This window comes from Hyla sarda, chromosome 6 (assembly GCF_029499605.1).
Source record: "Hyla sarda isolate aHylSar1 chromosome 6, aHylSar1.hap1, whole genome shotgun sequence".
NCBI classification, from domain to species: Eukaryota; Metazoa; Chordata; class Amphibia; order Anura; family Hylidae; genus Hyla; species Hyla sarda.
Window position 1 is genome coordinate 266,832,184 of NC_079194.1, and position 14,137 is coordinate 266,846,320.

Here is a 14,137-nt window from a genome sequence, read left to right on the forward strand (position 1 = left end):
CAACAACTCCCAGTATTGCCGGACAGCCATTGACTGTCCAGGCATGTTGGGAGTTTTGCAACAGCTGGAGGCACCCTGTTTGGGAAACAATAGCATAGAATACCCCTATGTCCACCCCTAGGCAAAACCTTAATTCAGGCCTCAAATGCGCATGGCGCTCCCTCTTTGGAGCCCTGTCGTATTTCAAGGCAACATTTTAGGGTCACATATGGGGTATCGCCGTACTCGGGAGAAATTGCTTTACAGATTTTGGGGGGCTTTTTCTCCTTATACCCATTATGAAAAGGAACAGTTGGAGTCTACACCAGTATGTTAGTGTATAAAAATAAAATTATTTACACTGACATGCTGGTGTTGCCGCATACTTTACATTTTCACAAGAGGTAAATGGGAAAAAAGATCCCCATTTTTTGGGACACAATTTAGCCGGAGTACGGAGATACCACATATGTGGGCGCAAAGTGCTCTGCGGGCGCACAACAAGGCCCAGAAGGTAGAGTGCACCATGTACATTTGAGGTGATTTGCACAGGGGTGTCACAGATGTTAAATGAAGAATAAGGACATTGGTATAATTGATGTGTTATAATTGGGTGCAAAAAGTGGCATTATTGTGAGATTAAAACTCTACATAATGAAGAAAAAAAATTATAAAACTAATAACGAAGACACACTTACTGTTTAGGTGCAGATACGCTACAGACAAAGCTCCTACTAAATAGAGCTGCGGTGTAAATTTATGCTCTGAGGAGAACTCTAAATTTAAACGCAATTCAAGAAAGTAGCTGCACAAGAATGATAAATTTAACGCAGCTGCGCCAAATTTAGACAACAGGCAAAGGGGTAAAAAACTTCTATTATACACTGGAAATTATACATGTCCCCCAGGGAGTGTTAGATCTACCCCAGTGCATTAGGCACAAGTTAGACTGCCAAGTACTGTTTTAATGCTGCTGCATTTGAGGTAGTGCCATAAATAGATAGTGAAGGAGGATCCTCTCTTTTATGATGTCTACAATTTGCAGCACACACACAGAAGTCTCCACCCACTAGATTATGGATAGCTGTATATTAGAGATGGAGCCTGAAGAGGGAAAAACTTGTATAAAATGCCAAATACAAGTTATATAAGATAACTCACAGGTGGCAATTCTGGTACTGAAAAAAAAATGTATTCCTAGTCATTGGACCTTTTAACATAAAATGTAAATGATTTTTTTCATATTATCTGCAGGTACAAATCATTTCAGTGTCCTCTACCACTCAGACTGGAATGACAACTACAACAGTGCCTCCTGCTGCCACTACTTTGTCTCCTCCCCCTCCCCTTCTGCGTCCAGCTCTTCCATCAGCTCCAACGTTGCATCGTCCGCCTCCTCCACTCCAGCCTGGACGCCTCCTTCAGCCCCGTCCTCCCCCTCTTGTGCTTCCAGCTTCCCGTCAGAGTCCTCGTGCACCACCTGCCCTATTAGGAAATCATGCTGAGCCAGCCTTCTCATGAAGAATTATTTTCTACATTTCCTGTTGCAAATTGTGAAGGGAGTGGGTTTATTTATAGGGTTGTATTAAAATATCTGATCTTCAGAACTACATGTTTCAAAGGATCATCATTAACCATTGTGTGGGAAGGAAGCCCTTGTGCAGGATGCATATTCATGTGGCGAGAGCACTAAAAATTGAACAAACTCCTAATGTGTACAACTAAGAAGGGAACTTTATGAGCTCTTAAGTCAAGTATTCAAATTGGGGTGTGTCAACTAAACTGATGGATTTTGGACATGTGTTCTCTGAAGCGTTGATGCATTTACTTGAAAAGCTGTGGTAAAATGTAAAGGCCTAAGCGTAGTGGGGGACATTTATCCTTGCATTTTGAGCTGTTTTGTTTTTTATGACTTTTTATATAGCCATTCTTCACAATGTTGACTTGCAGCACACCATTTATCCTTTTCACTATGCAGTGGTCATGTATTTTTTAACTTCGACTTTTGTTAAAGTAGCAAATTCTTGCCCAAACCCTTTCAAAACATCGCAAAAATACACCATCCCTGACGTGGCTTAGATTTTTGGTGTATGTGAAAACCCAGGTAATATGTATCTGCACATAATTTATCAAATGCCATGTGTCCATTTAATAAATTTGGTGCACCTACACATTACCAGCACACACAAAAAGGTGTAAAAAAGCTTCACCTATGTCCCCCTGTGTCTTTGTGATAGCTGTGTTTCAGGTTCCACATGAGCCCCTGATGGTGGGTTTTAATCTAATTTTCAAGTTGGTGTCAGCTAGTGTGACAGTGTTCGGCCATGCTAAAATACACTTAGTGGGTATGTTGTAGTGAATTTTAACTTTGTGAATAGATCCTCAATAAAATGAACTTTTTTCTTACTGTTGTATCAGTTTAGTGATGAATGAAAATTGGGTAATTAACAATTTAGTAATCGTTCTGGCGTAACAGTGTGGTAGGAAGGCGAAAGTCTTTGAAATAGCTGTCACTCTAACTTAATTATAAGAAAACAATGAAGATCCAGCATGACAATGTTGCATCAAACTTGAAGCTTTCCTTCTCAGAAGATACGCAATGCGACTTGGTTAGAAGGGAAGTGACGGGGGGCGTGGTCTGCATGGTGGCCTGATCGGACGTGCGAGTGTGGAGCTCCTGCCATCCTGCCTGGTCATCCTGTAACTATCCCTGCCATCCTGCGTTGAATTTACTTCCATCCCTCCCTGGGCATACCCCACCACCTCAGGGACCCCTGTGGAGGCTCCATAGTGGGCTTCGGTGGTGTTTGTGAAGTGAGCTGAGGCCTGAAGCGTGCTAGGCCGCGGGGCCTGTGGTCTCCCGTATCTTCCTGCCCGGGACTGCCTGCTACTGCGCTCCTGGAGGAGTTGAGGGTCAGCTTACCTGTTCCGGAGCTTCGTACCGAAGGATCCTGGTGCCTGGTCTGTGCGGCGGCGGCTGGAGTGGGCGATCGGGTCCGCTGTCCTGCAGGGCCTTCCTCAACTTCCGGTCCGGATCGCGGAGGGTGGTGTCAGGCGGGGAGCACCTGGGAGATATCCCTGGGAGTTGGGGCTTCCTCTGGTGCGGCGGGCCTACTCTTGACTTGCTGAGAGCTGCTGGAGCTGCCCCACTGGACTGCTGCTGTACTTTGGGGGTCCCTCCTCTGTCCACCTTACACCATCTGGGACTGGGCACTTTGCGGGTGTTTGGAGGTACCGGCTGCACTCTATCTCCTACTGCCCATCCTGTGCCCCTGTTCCTGGTACATGTGTGCCCCCCCCCCTCACCCTACATCTGCTGAGGCATTTCATACATATAGCACTGTGAACTGAGTACCTGGCTGGTGCGGAGTTGGTGACCTAAGGGGTACCATACTGTTGGCCTTCACTGTTTCATTGACTGCATTTTACTATGGGCTGGAGAAACAAGGAGGGGGCTGGTCCCTCACAGCAGGGAGCCAGCGGGCCTTCATCATCTAGGAATACATTAACCCTTCAGCAGGAAGTAGCAGCGAAGTTGGAGAGGTTTGCGCTGAGACGGTCGTCCCCCGATTCTCCTGTCTGTGTGGGAGCCCCTCTTCCCATGGTAGATATGGGGACCCCCCTAGACCCACTGGAGGACTATAACACATTTCTGCAGGCTTCTGTTGTGGAATCACAAATATCATTGCCTAATACCCCTCCTGCTATATCTGGTGCGCAGGCTGGTGCCCCGGATGTCCCTGCTGCTGAACCTACTCTGGCCGCAGTCTTTGCAGAAATACAACGATGTAACACTACATTATCTCAGCTGACCGTTCAGGTGGGCACAGTAAAGTCTGCTATTTCTCTCCTGAGTCATGATTTGCAGAAAGTGACGGAGCGCACCTCTGCTGTGGAAAGTCGGATTAGTGATGTGGAGGATACTGTGGTGCCTATAGTTCGGGACTAGACACAGTCAGGACATTGATTTCCTCAAGGCTAAAGCAGATGATCTGGAAAACCGTATGCGCCGTAATAATGTGCGGATAATAGGACTGCCTGAGAAGTGTGAGGGCCGTACACCAACAGAGTACATGGAAACCTGGCTGAAGGAGGTGTTTGGTGCTGATAATCTGACCCCTCTCTTTGCAGTGGAGAGAGCTCACCGGGGCCCTATGAGGCCGTTCCCTCCAGGAGGTCTGCCCAGATCTATGCTAGTGAAACTTCTACATTACCGTGACAGGGATTTAATTCTTAAACTGGCCAGAGAAAAACAACCGGTGACTGTGGACAACCATGTTATTTCCTTTTTTCCGGATTTCTCAGCCAAGGTGCAGAAGAAACGCGCCTCCTTTATGGATATGAAAAAGAGACTGCGCACCCTGGATTTACCATATTCTATGCTCTACCCTGCCAGGCTTAGGGTGGTTGCTTTGGGGACTACCCATTTCTTTGAGGGAGTGGATGATGCGGTCCGTTGGTTGGACACACATGAAGCTCAATTGCGCCGGAGGGCCCGCAGGGGCTCACCGGAACCTGATCCGGATTGACTTTGTGCTGCCCTGTCAGATATGTGCTCTTAGTGCTCTGATGCTAAGCCTTGCTTTAGTTCTTATACCTGAAATTTTTTGAATAGGGGTACCTGCTAATGTTACTTTTATGGTGGGGGGCGGTGGGGGAGAGTGGGTCTGCATTATTCTTTGTATAATTTGGAGATGTTATGTTTCATTTTCTGGAGGTGGGTGGGGGTCTTCTGAGTTGGGATCTGTTAACTAGTGTTCGGAAGGGATATGTCCAGTATTGGAAACATAGACAAGAAGCTCAACTACTGCATGCTTGGGTATGACTTGTTGCAATATGCGCTCACCTTCATCCTCTCATCCTGGTTTCTTCCCTGGGTATGTTTAAACTGTATGGATGTCTGGTGTGGGTATGTTTGCGCTCCTGGATGCCGCATGCCGCGGCGATTGGTGTGGTTATGTTGGTGTGTTGACTTTGGATGTTGGTTTATTCTTACCTGTTTGTTGGGTGTGTTTTCCGTCTCTCCCTCCGCTGCTATTTGCTCTCTACGACTGCTCCTTCTGAATGTGCTCCTGTTCCCCGTGTGGTTGTTCCTGGGCCCCGTGAGTGTGCTTGGTGACTCTGGGGCTACTGTCTGCCTACTTACTCCTTTAGGATGGCTACCTTTAATTTTATAGGGTGGAATGTTAGGGGGTTGGGTGATGTGTCCAAACGATATGCTGTTCTTAATGCGGTGAGGCACTTTCAACCAGCGATACTATGTCTTACTGAGACCCATCTGACAGGAACCACCACTGAGGTTCTTCATAGAGCCTGGGTTGGTCATTCGTTCCACTCTACCTTTTCTTCTCATGCTAGAGGAGTTAGTATATTGGTCCATAAATCTATCCCATTTCGTGTCCTCTCCTCTAGCATTGACCCGGAGGGTAGATATGTATGTTTGTTGGGAGAGGTGTCTCGCCGCATAGTTATATTAGTGGGGTTATACATCCCTCCCCCTTATAGTAGTACTATCATGCACCGTGTTCTCTCTATAGTCTCGGGTTTCCCAATAGCCCCCGTACTTATCTGTGGTGATTTTAATCAGGTCTTGGGTGCCTCAGTGGATAGGTTTTGGGGATCTCAACCCCCCCCCCCTGGCTCTAGGCCGACTGGACTTGCTAATATAATAGCTGAGGTAGATCTTTTTGACTTGTGGCGCTGTCGCAATCCTTCAGTTCTGCAGTACTCCTGCTATTCGGCCACGCATAGGACCCTCTCTAGGATAGACTTGGCTATTGGGGATGGGGAAATGGCTAGAATGATCAGGAAGGTAGAATATTTGGCTAGAGGCCTTTCAGATCACTCCCCTATCAGGCTTCACCTTGACTTCACGGGCGGGGCGGGAGGGGTGCGCCCCCTGTGGAGACTGAATCCGTTCTGGTTGCAGGTACTGACTACTGCTGATACTGTCTGTGCCGAGATTCGGGAATATCTTGCCCTGAATGTGGGTTCTGCCTCGGTCTCTACGGTGTGGGATTCCCTTAAAGCATATTTACGTGGGCTTTTTATCCGAGATATAAGTATACATAAATCGTTCACAAGGGAGAGGGGGGAGAAGCTGAGATTGTCTGTGGTGGAAGCTGAGCATGCGTATGTCTCGGCTCCCTCCCAGATGAAGGAGGAGGTTTGGTTGCAGGCACAAAGAGATTATAAAGTGTACCTGGAGGACGCTGCTGAATATAAACGCTTTTTTGTTAGGCAAAGGTATTTTGAATGTGGTGAAAGTACTGGTAAACTGCTGGCCTCGGTTGCTAGAGCGCAGCAGGGGATTTTGTTTATTAGCTGTTTGAGGGATGAGCAGGGTTGTGAGGTCACTGATGATAATGGAATTATGGAGATAATGTTGGCTTTCTATAAGGATGCATATTCGACTAGGGTCTCTTGTTCCGAGGGGGCTTTGGGGGAATATGTCTGTAAAGCTAGATTGCCTTGTCTTACTCGGGAGCAGAGGGGAGAGCTGGACTCTCCCATCTCTCTAGAGGAACTGGAACAGGCATTGAAAGATGCAAATAATGAAAAAGCCCCGGGCCCGGATGGCCTCTCTAGCGAGGTCTATAAAAAATTCTCAGGTGTTTTACTGCCGCAGCTGTTGCCGGTGGTTGAGTCAGCAGTTTTAGAGGGTTCGTTGCCTCGCTCCATGATGGAAGCCATCATTGTACTTATTCCTAAGCCTGGAAAGGACCCTCTTTGTGCGGGTTCATATAGACCAATCTCTTTTGTGTAGAGATGTGAAGCTGCTGGCTCGGGTACTCGCTAACAGGCTGGCTAGGGTCATACTTTCACTGATCCATGGGGATCAGACTGGATTTATGCCTGGCAAATCTACAGTTGATAACATCAGGAGGGTGTATCTCAATTTGCAGATGTCTCCGGATGGTGCAGGGGCCCGCTCGGTTTTTTCGTTGGATGCTGCCAAGGCGTTTGACAGCGTCGAATGGAACTACTTGTGGCGCGTGATGAGTGCCATGGGGTTTGGTGACAGATTCCTTTCTTACGTTAAGCTTCTCTACCGGTGCCCAGCTGCCCGTCTCAGAATTAATGGTAAGACCTCCTCGACATTTGACCTGCAGAGAGGTACGCGACAGGGTTGTCCCCTTTCGCCCCTGCTCTTTGCCATAGCTATTGAGCCTTTGGCTAACATACTAAGGATGTCACCTGATGTAAGGGGGTTTCGATATGGGAATATGGAAGAAAGGGTGGCCCTATATGCTGATGACATGTTGTTATTTTTGGGAGACACAGCTCACTCACTTACCCCGGTGATGTCCCTTATTACAGAATTTGGGTCATACTCAGGTTTACTTATTAACTGGGACAAGTCGGTCCTGTTGCCTCTAGACCCTTTACCAGAGGTGCCTCAGATAGCTATCTCTAGGATACAGGTAGTTTCTAGCTTTAAATATTTAGGAATTTACATTACTCCCTCCTTACATGATTTTGTTCCTCGCAATCTACTCCCCCTTCTAGATAAGAGCTCCCAAAAAGTGTCCGTATGGTGTAAGCTCCCACTCTCGGTTGTTGGACGTACTAATCTAGCCAAAATGGTTCTTATGCCACAACTGTTATATGTATTGCAGAATTCCCCGGTGTGGATAGAGATGGCTCACTTTCAGAGGATTCAGAGACTATTCAGGTTATTGGTTTGGGGGGGTGGGGCTACTAGGATTAAATTGGAAACATTACAGCGGGGTAAATCTTCAGGGGGACTTGCATTACCGAATCCATGGTTGTATTATCTTGCGTCACAGTTGCATCAGGTAAGAGGATGGGCAGCGCACTCCACATTGGGACCTACTGGTCGATTGTTTATGGCCAAACATGGGGGTAGGATACCGTTGCACATTTTGGAGATTGGGGCCCTTACCAGACCTCCTGACTCCTCTCCTACGACTCGTCTACTGTGTAAGCTCTGGGGCCACGCGAGAAAACTCTTGGGTATTACCAGTTATTTCAAATTTACGCCGCTGTGGCATAACCCTGGCTTGCCGGTCTTTAATTCCTATGCCGATGTTGAGTTCTGGGAGAGGAGGGGACTTTGTGAGTTGGGTCAGTTAGCGGATCAGGGGGTTGTTCGATCATTTGAGGACATACGAGAGGAGTTCGCCCTACCGCGTTCCTCATTTTACCGCTATTTACAGATCTGCCATGCCTATGAGTCGCAGAATCGGGTGAGGGTGTTACAGGTACAGTCTAATAGGGTTCTGGAATCTACTGTGACTAAACGTGATTCTGCTGGGGTAATTTCTTGGCTTTATGGGGAATTCCTTGGCTTTCATCATGAGGGTTTCCCTTTGACGGTTCGGTCTAAATGGGAGAGGGACCTTGGGATCCTGACTGATGAGGACTGGAGTACTGTGCTGGCACTTACCCCATTTTTGTCCCTATCGGAATCTAATAGGCTGTCTCAATTGTTCTTTATTCCCAGGGTTTATAGGACTCCCTCATTTCTTCATATGATAGGGGTAAGGTCTGACTCGGCTTGTCTGCGATGCGGTGAGTTGGAGGCTCACCTGGTACACATGATGTGGACGTGCCCTTGTTTGCTGACTTATTGGACTGAAGTGCTGCAGCTCATTAGAACAGTGTATGGGGTGACCATTAACAGAGCTCCCAGGGAATGCCTACTTGGACTTATAGGTTGTGGTCAGGAGCCCTCCCTGGCGGAGGTTGGGATCCTGAGAATCTTATATCAAGCCAGGAAGTTGATCGCACAGTTTTGGATCAGATCATCTCCTCCGGGAGTGGCTGATCTCATTGCAAGAGTAGCTCAAGTAGTGAAACTAGAAAAGGGGATCTATACTAAGCGCAAAGTGGAAAGGAAGTTTGATGGTGTCTGGGGTCCCTGGGTGCAGAGATTCGATCCCCCTGCAGACGTATCTTAACTGAGGATGGGTCCTCTAATATGTGGTTCTGAATAGTAGGGCTAACAAGAGAGCTAATGTTGGGGTGCCTTGGTATGCTGCATCTCCCTCCCTGATGTGTATGAGGATGGCTGTGTGAGTGATTTAGTGGAAGGCGATTGCGAACACTATTTTCCATGGCTTCGGGGGACTGAGTTTGTATATCCTTCTTTTTTCCTTTTTTTACTTTGTTCTTTTTTATTCAACTATGTTATTGATGTGGATTTGCTGGAGCTGGTTTATGGTATCTAACTTATGTACACTGAGGGTTGTGGGGCATTGGTGGGGAGGGGCTGAGACGGAATGGTTCTGTGTGTGGGTGGGTGGGGAGTTGTTGGGGACTGTATGTTATTGTTAAACTGTGTTTAAAAACCTTAATAAAAACTATCTGATTTAAAAAAAAAAGAAGGGAAATGACATGTTTCAGATGTAGCTCACCCTTATTCGTACTAAGTACGATTAAGTTTGATGCAACGTTGCCATGCTCGACCTTTGTTGTTTTCTTGAAGTTTTTGGGTGCCATCCTACACAGTCTGTATAGAATGGCCTCGTGGCTGGGCTAAATCAGGTGAGCTGGAGACACCTGTTTTGTCTGTATGTTAAAGTGGGGCAAACCAGGCAATCGCCCAGGGCCCCCTGCGGGCTGCTACAGTGTTTGTGGATGTAGAATATATTTGTTTCTAGATCTCAATAAATATATCAGGAAACTGACAATCAAACGTTTTTTTGCTGTAAAAGACAGTAGCACAAGTGAAGCCTCTCACCCATCTGATACCCACATCTTAGCTCTAAACCCTATGCCGATTCCATCTTATTTACGACCAAAGTCTACTTTTTTTCCTACCCACTACAAGGGTAATTTCATTGATACATTCTCATCGCTAGTGGCCACAGATTTGGAGAAGCTAGCCAGTAATACATCTAACTCCTCATCTAATATGTCTGCTGCTGAAAAAGCCACTCTAAAGAAACTCTCTACTAACAACACCATTGTTATTCGTCCTGCAGATAAGGGAGGGGGGATAGTTATCCTCAATCGTGCCGACTATCTTAAAGAAGCTATGAGACTGCTTTCTGATAAAACATTCTACTGTCCCCTGTCATTTATCCCCACAGACAAATATAAGGATGAAATTAAAAGTCTTGTCCTTGAGGGCTTTTCTAATGGGGTCCTTAACAAATCAGAAAGGGATTACATTATGCCTACAGAACCTTCTCTTTCCTTGTTTTACTATTTGCCCAAAGTCCATAAGGACCAAGTTAACCCTCCAGGTCGACCGATCATTTCTGGGGTCAATTCTTTGTCTGCTAATTTAGCACATTACATTGATATTCTGTTACAAAAATATGTTCTTAAATTGGATTCTCATTTGAGAGATACAACAGATTTTATTAAACATGTTATTAAAATACCATGGGACAATGAATCTCTCCTAGTAACTATGGACATCTCTTCACTTTATACCGTAATTGATCATGAATTGGGCCTTAGTGCTATACTTTATTTTCTTAACTTGGATGACTCCATGCCCCAAGCTCAAAAAGATTTTGTCATTAAAGGGCTACGTTTTATATTAACCCACAACTACTTTGAGTTTGAACGACAAATATATTCGCAACATACGGGCACCGCTATGGGTTCCAAGGTGGCACCAAGTTTCGCTAATTTATTTGTGGGTCTTTTTGAAATTAATATTATTTATTTGAACCCCCTTTTTAAATTCTGTCGTTTTTACAAAAGATTTATTGATGATATCTTTTTTTATCTGGAGTGGGAGTCTCGGTGATCTTAATCAATTTTTAATGCTAATTAATGAGAATAACTGGGGTCTCAATTTTACACATTCTGTTTTTAACAATCACGCAGAGTTTTTAGATGTGACGGTTTTTCACAATAACTCAAGTTTTTTGCAAACGAAAACATTCTTCAAGGCAGTCGATAGCAATAGCTATCTTGACTTTCGGAGCGCACATTATAAAAAATGGATAACTAACATTCCATTTGGACAATTCAAAAGAATTAGACGCAATTGTTCCTCCACATTGGACTTTCAAGACCAAAGCAATATTCTTAAAGCTAGATTTGGGGCCAAAAGGTATCCCAAATGGCTAATAGAATCTGCTTATGTAAGAGCTAGTGATCTCAGCCAACAAGAGTGTTTGCTACCCAGTCGTAACCCTAATAATGGTAATAATAATAACCATACATTACCTATTGTTGATTCCAATAAGGAGTGGTCAATTAATTTTATTACTACTTTTTGTAAAGAAAACAGAGATATAAAAAAAACTATCAGCAAACACTGGCACATTTTGCTACAGGACCCCTTCCTTAAGCCTCACCTGCCCTCCAAACCAGGAGTAACTTTTAGGAGGAACCGTACCCTCAGAAATATTCTGGCTCCAAGAAGGTTAAAAAGTGAAATACGGAATAGTGACACCTTCCTTAGCAAACTAGGTAGCTTCAAATGTGGTAACTCACGTTGTAAATGTTGTGAAGTCATCTCTAACAAAAAGAAGGAATTTGTGTCTTCTGTTAGTCAAGAGACTTTTCCAATTAAATCATTTCTGAACTGCAACTCGAAATATGTTATTTACCTTATACAATGTACATGTGGCCTACAATACGTTGGGCGGACAATACAATGCCTTCGTGATAGAGTAAATAAGCATAGAAGCAATACAAAATTAGGCTTTTTACAACACAGTGTGTCACGTCATCTGGTTGAGCGGCACAACTCTGACTTTGGAGTTATCTCTATCACCCCAATCGAAGGCATTTCTAAAGACAATCCCCATCGTTTCTCTACATTAAAAAGACGTGAAAATTACTGGATATATAAACTTCACTCTCTCATGCCACTTGGTTTAAATGAACTAATTGAAAGTTCTCTTTAATTATTTACAACCTTATGGTTTATACGTGCTCTATATGTGCTCTATGCGTTAATCTTTTAAAAAAAAAAATCTTTTAAATATTTTCACTCAGATGTCTTCCTTTATAGAATCGTAATACGGATCCTATCAGGTTATATAACTACTATTATTTATTATTTATTAGTAATATAATATAATAATTACATTTTTAAATATTGACTCATATTTATTGTATATATATTTTTTATTAATACATGTATTTTTATCATCATTATCAGTAGTAGTATTTATTCGCCTCTAGACCTTGGGTATCTGTAACTTTATTTATTTATTTATTCAGAAATGTAGTGTATATTCTATTTTTATTAATCAGTTATTTATAGTTAGTTATATAGCATGCAATGTCAGGCTGCTGCTTCCAAAGCCGGCAGGATATTGTCATGTATAAAAAGAGGCATGGACTCGAGGGACAGGGACATAATACTCCCCCTTTATAAAGCATTGGTACGGCCTCACCTGGAATATGCTGTTCAGTTTTGGTCGCCTGTTCATAAAAGGGACACTGCGTAGTTGGAAACGGTGCAGAAACGAGCGACTAAACTAATATGGGGCATGGAACATCTTAGCTATGAGGAGCGATTAAAGGAGTTACAATTGTTTAGTCTTGAGAAGAGACGTTTAAGGGGGGATATGATAAACGTATATAAGTATATAAATGGCCCATACAAAAAATATGGAGAAAAACTGTTCGGGGTTAAACCCCCCCAAACGACGAGGGGGCACTCCCTCCGTCTGGAGAAGAAAAGGTTTAGTCTAAAGGGGCGACACGCCTTCTTTACCGTGAGGACTGTGAATTTATGGAACGGTCTACCTCAGGAACTGGTCACAGCAGGAACAATTAACAGCTTTAAAACAGGGTTAGATACATTCCTGGAACAAAATAACATTAATGCTTATGCAGAATTATAAAACTACATCCCTTTCCCTTATCCCCTTACACCCTTCCCTTCAATTCCCTGGTTGGACTTGATGGACGTATGTCTTTTTTCAACCATACTAACTATGTAACTATGTAACTATTTGCACTTTATTATAAATGCATATCTGTTCACTTCTCTATATAATTTTTATTCATGTCATTCTGACTGATTATCTATTGCACTCATCGTTATTATTCTCAATATATTTTTTTTGACCCACCTATTTTTAATTAACTTTATCATGTCATTATAGCATATCTTAATTAATTACTTTTTATTATATTTATTCATTGTTTACTATTTCGTATATATATATTTTTTATAAGTATGTCATTCACCCATACAATCTCTCCATTCATTCAGCCCTTTTACAGATTACTTTGTGCCCATTTCACTTTAAAGTTAATATATATTACAATCACTGTTTTCTATATTACTCTATATCTAAATTGTCCCATGTTTTTAATTCGTCGCATCTCTTTTTTTCCCACAGGACCGCCGTTGGATGTTTGCTGCGGTCACTTAGCCCCTCTGCGCTTTTCCATTCATAACACACTTGCTGTCCACCTTATGAGAGAAGTTCCACTCCCTTCTTCTCTGATTGGTTCAGCTGTACCATGTGACCGCCGCTTACCACCACGGCGCGTCCCTGGCAACCAGCTCCTCCGCTTCTGTCTCTCCAGATCGGAGCCACACGTGGCCTGACAGCGTTTAACATACTATGTTGATGTTTACATTATGACAAGCCTCACTCTGGTGCAGTACTGCCGGTGCACAGGAGCGGGGCTTGCTTTGACCTCTAGTCCTTGTTTCTTAGCTCTTGTTTTTAAGTGATTATATATCGCAATTTCTATTTATTAAATGCATGTATCTTCTTATTTGATTAATCTGCTACTTACAATTTATTCATTGTTCTATTTTTATCATTATTGTATTGTTTATGTGTGTAATTGTGATCCCTCCCACCATTTGTACTTCCCTGTTAGATAGTATATAAAGCACCTTACAATGCTATACTGTATGCCATTCTGAGGAAGGAGGTATGATCCTCCGAAACGCGTCTATTTGGTATTCTAATAAACACAGTGCTTCCTAGCACTTTCATCTCTATTTGACTTCCACCTGAATTGTCTGATGTTTTGAACAGCGCCTTCTGACAAGGTTTATTTTCCTATATTCTACATGCACTTTATGGGAGAAGTTCCCTTCTACCCATTCCTACCTTGGGCTGCTGGTAGAGTTGCACAGTGTATCTGCTTGTCGGCCTATGGGTGAGTTAGCCTGCAGGCTCCAGGAAGCACAGAATCCGGCCATCAACACCTAGCTGCTAAAGTATTCTCTGCTCCAAGCAAGCTCTCA

At 43.8% G+C, this 14,137-nt stretch overlaps 1 protein-coding gene across 1 annotated transcript in view; it reads left to right on the plus strand.

Moving 5' to 3' along the window:
* The window catches only part of RCOR2 (REST corepressor 2), a 288,691-nt gene extending 286,354 nt beyond the window's left edge, over positions 1-2,337 (plus strand). Inside the window, exon 12 of the mRNA XM_056528491.1 lies at positions 1,234-2,337. Within this exon, the coding sequence (XP_056384466.1) occupies positions 1,234-1,500 (267 nt within the window). The 3' untranslated portion in view covers positions 1,501-2,337. The remainder of the gene's footprint in view (positions 1-1,233) is intronic.
* Positions 2,338-14,137: the final 11,800 nt, after the last annotated feature.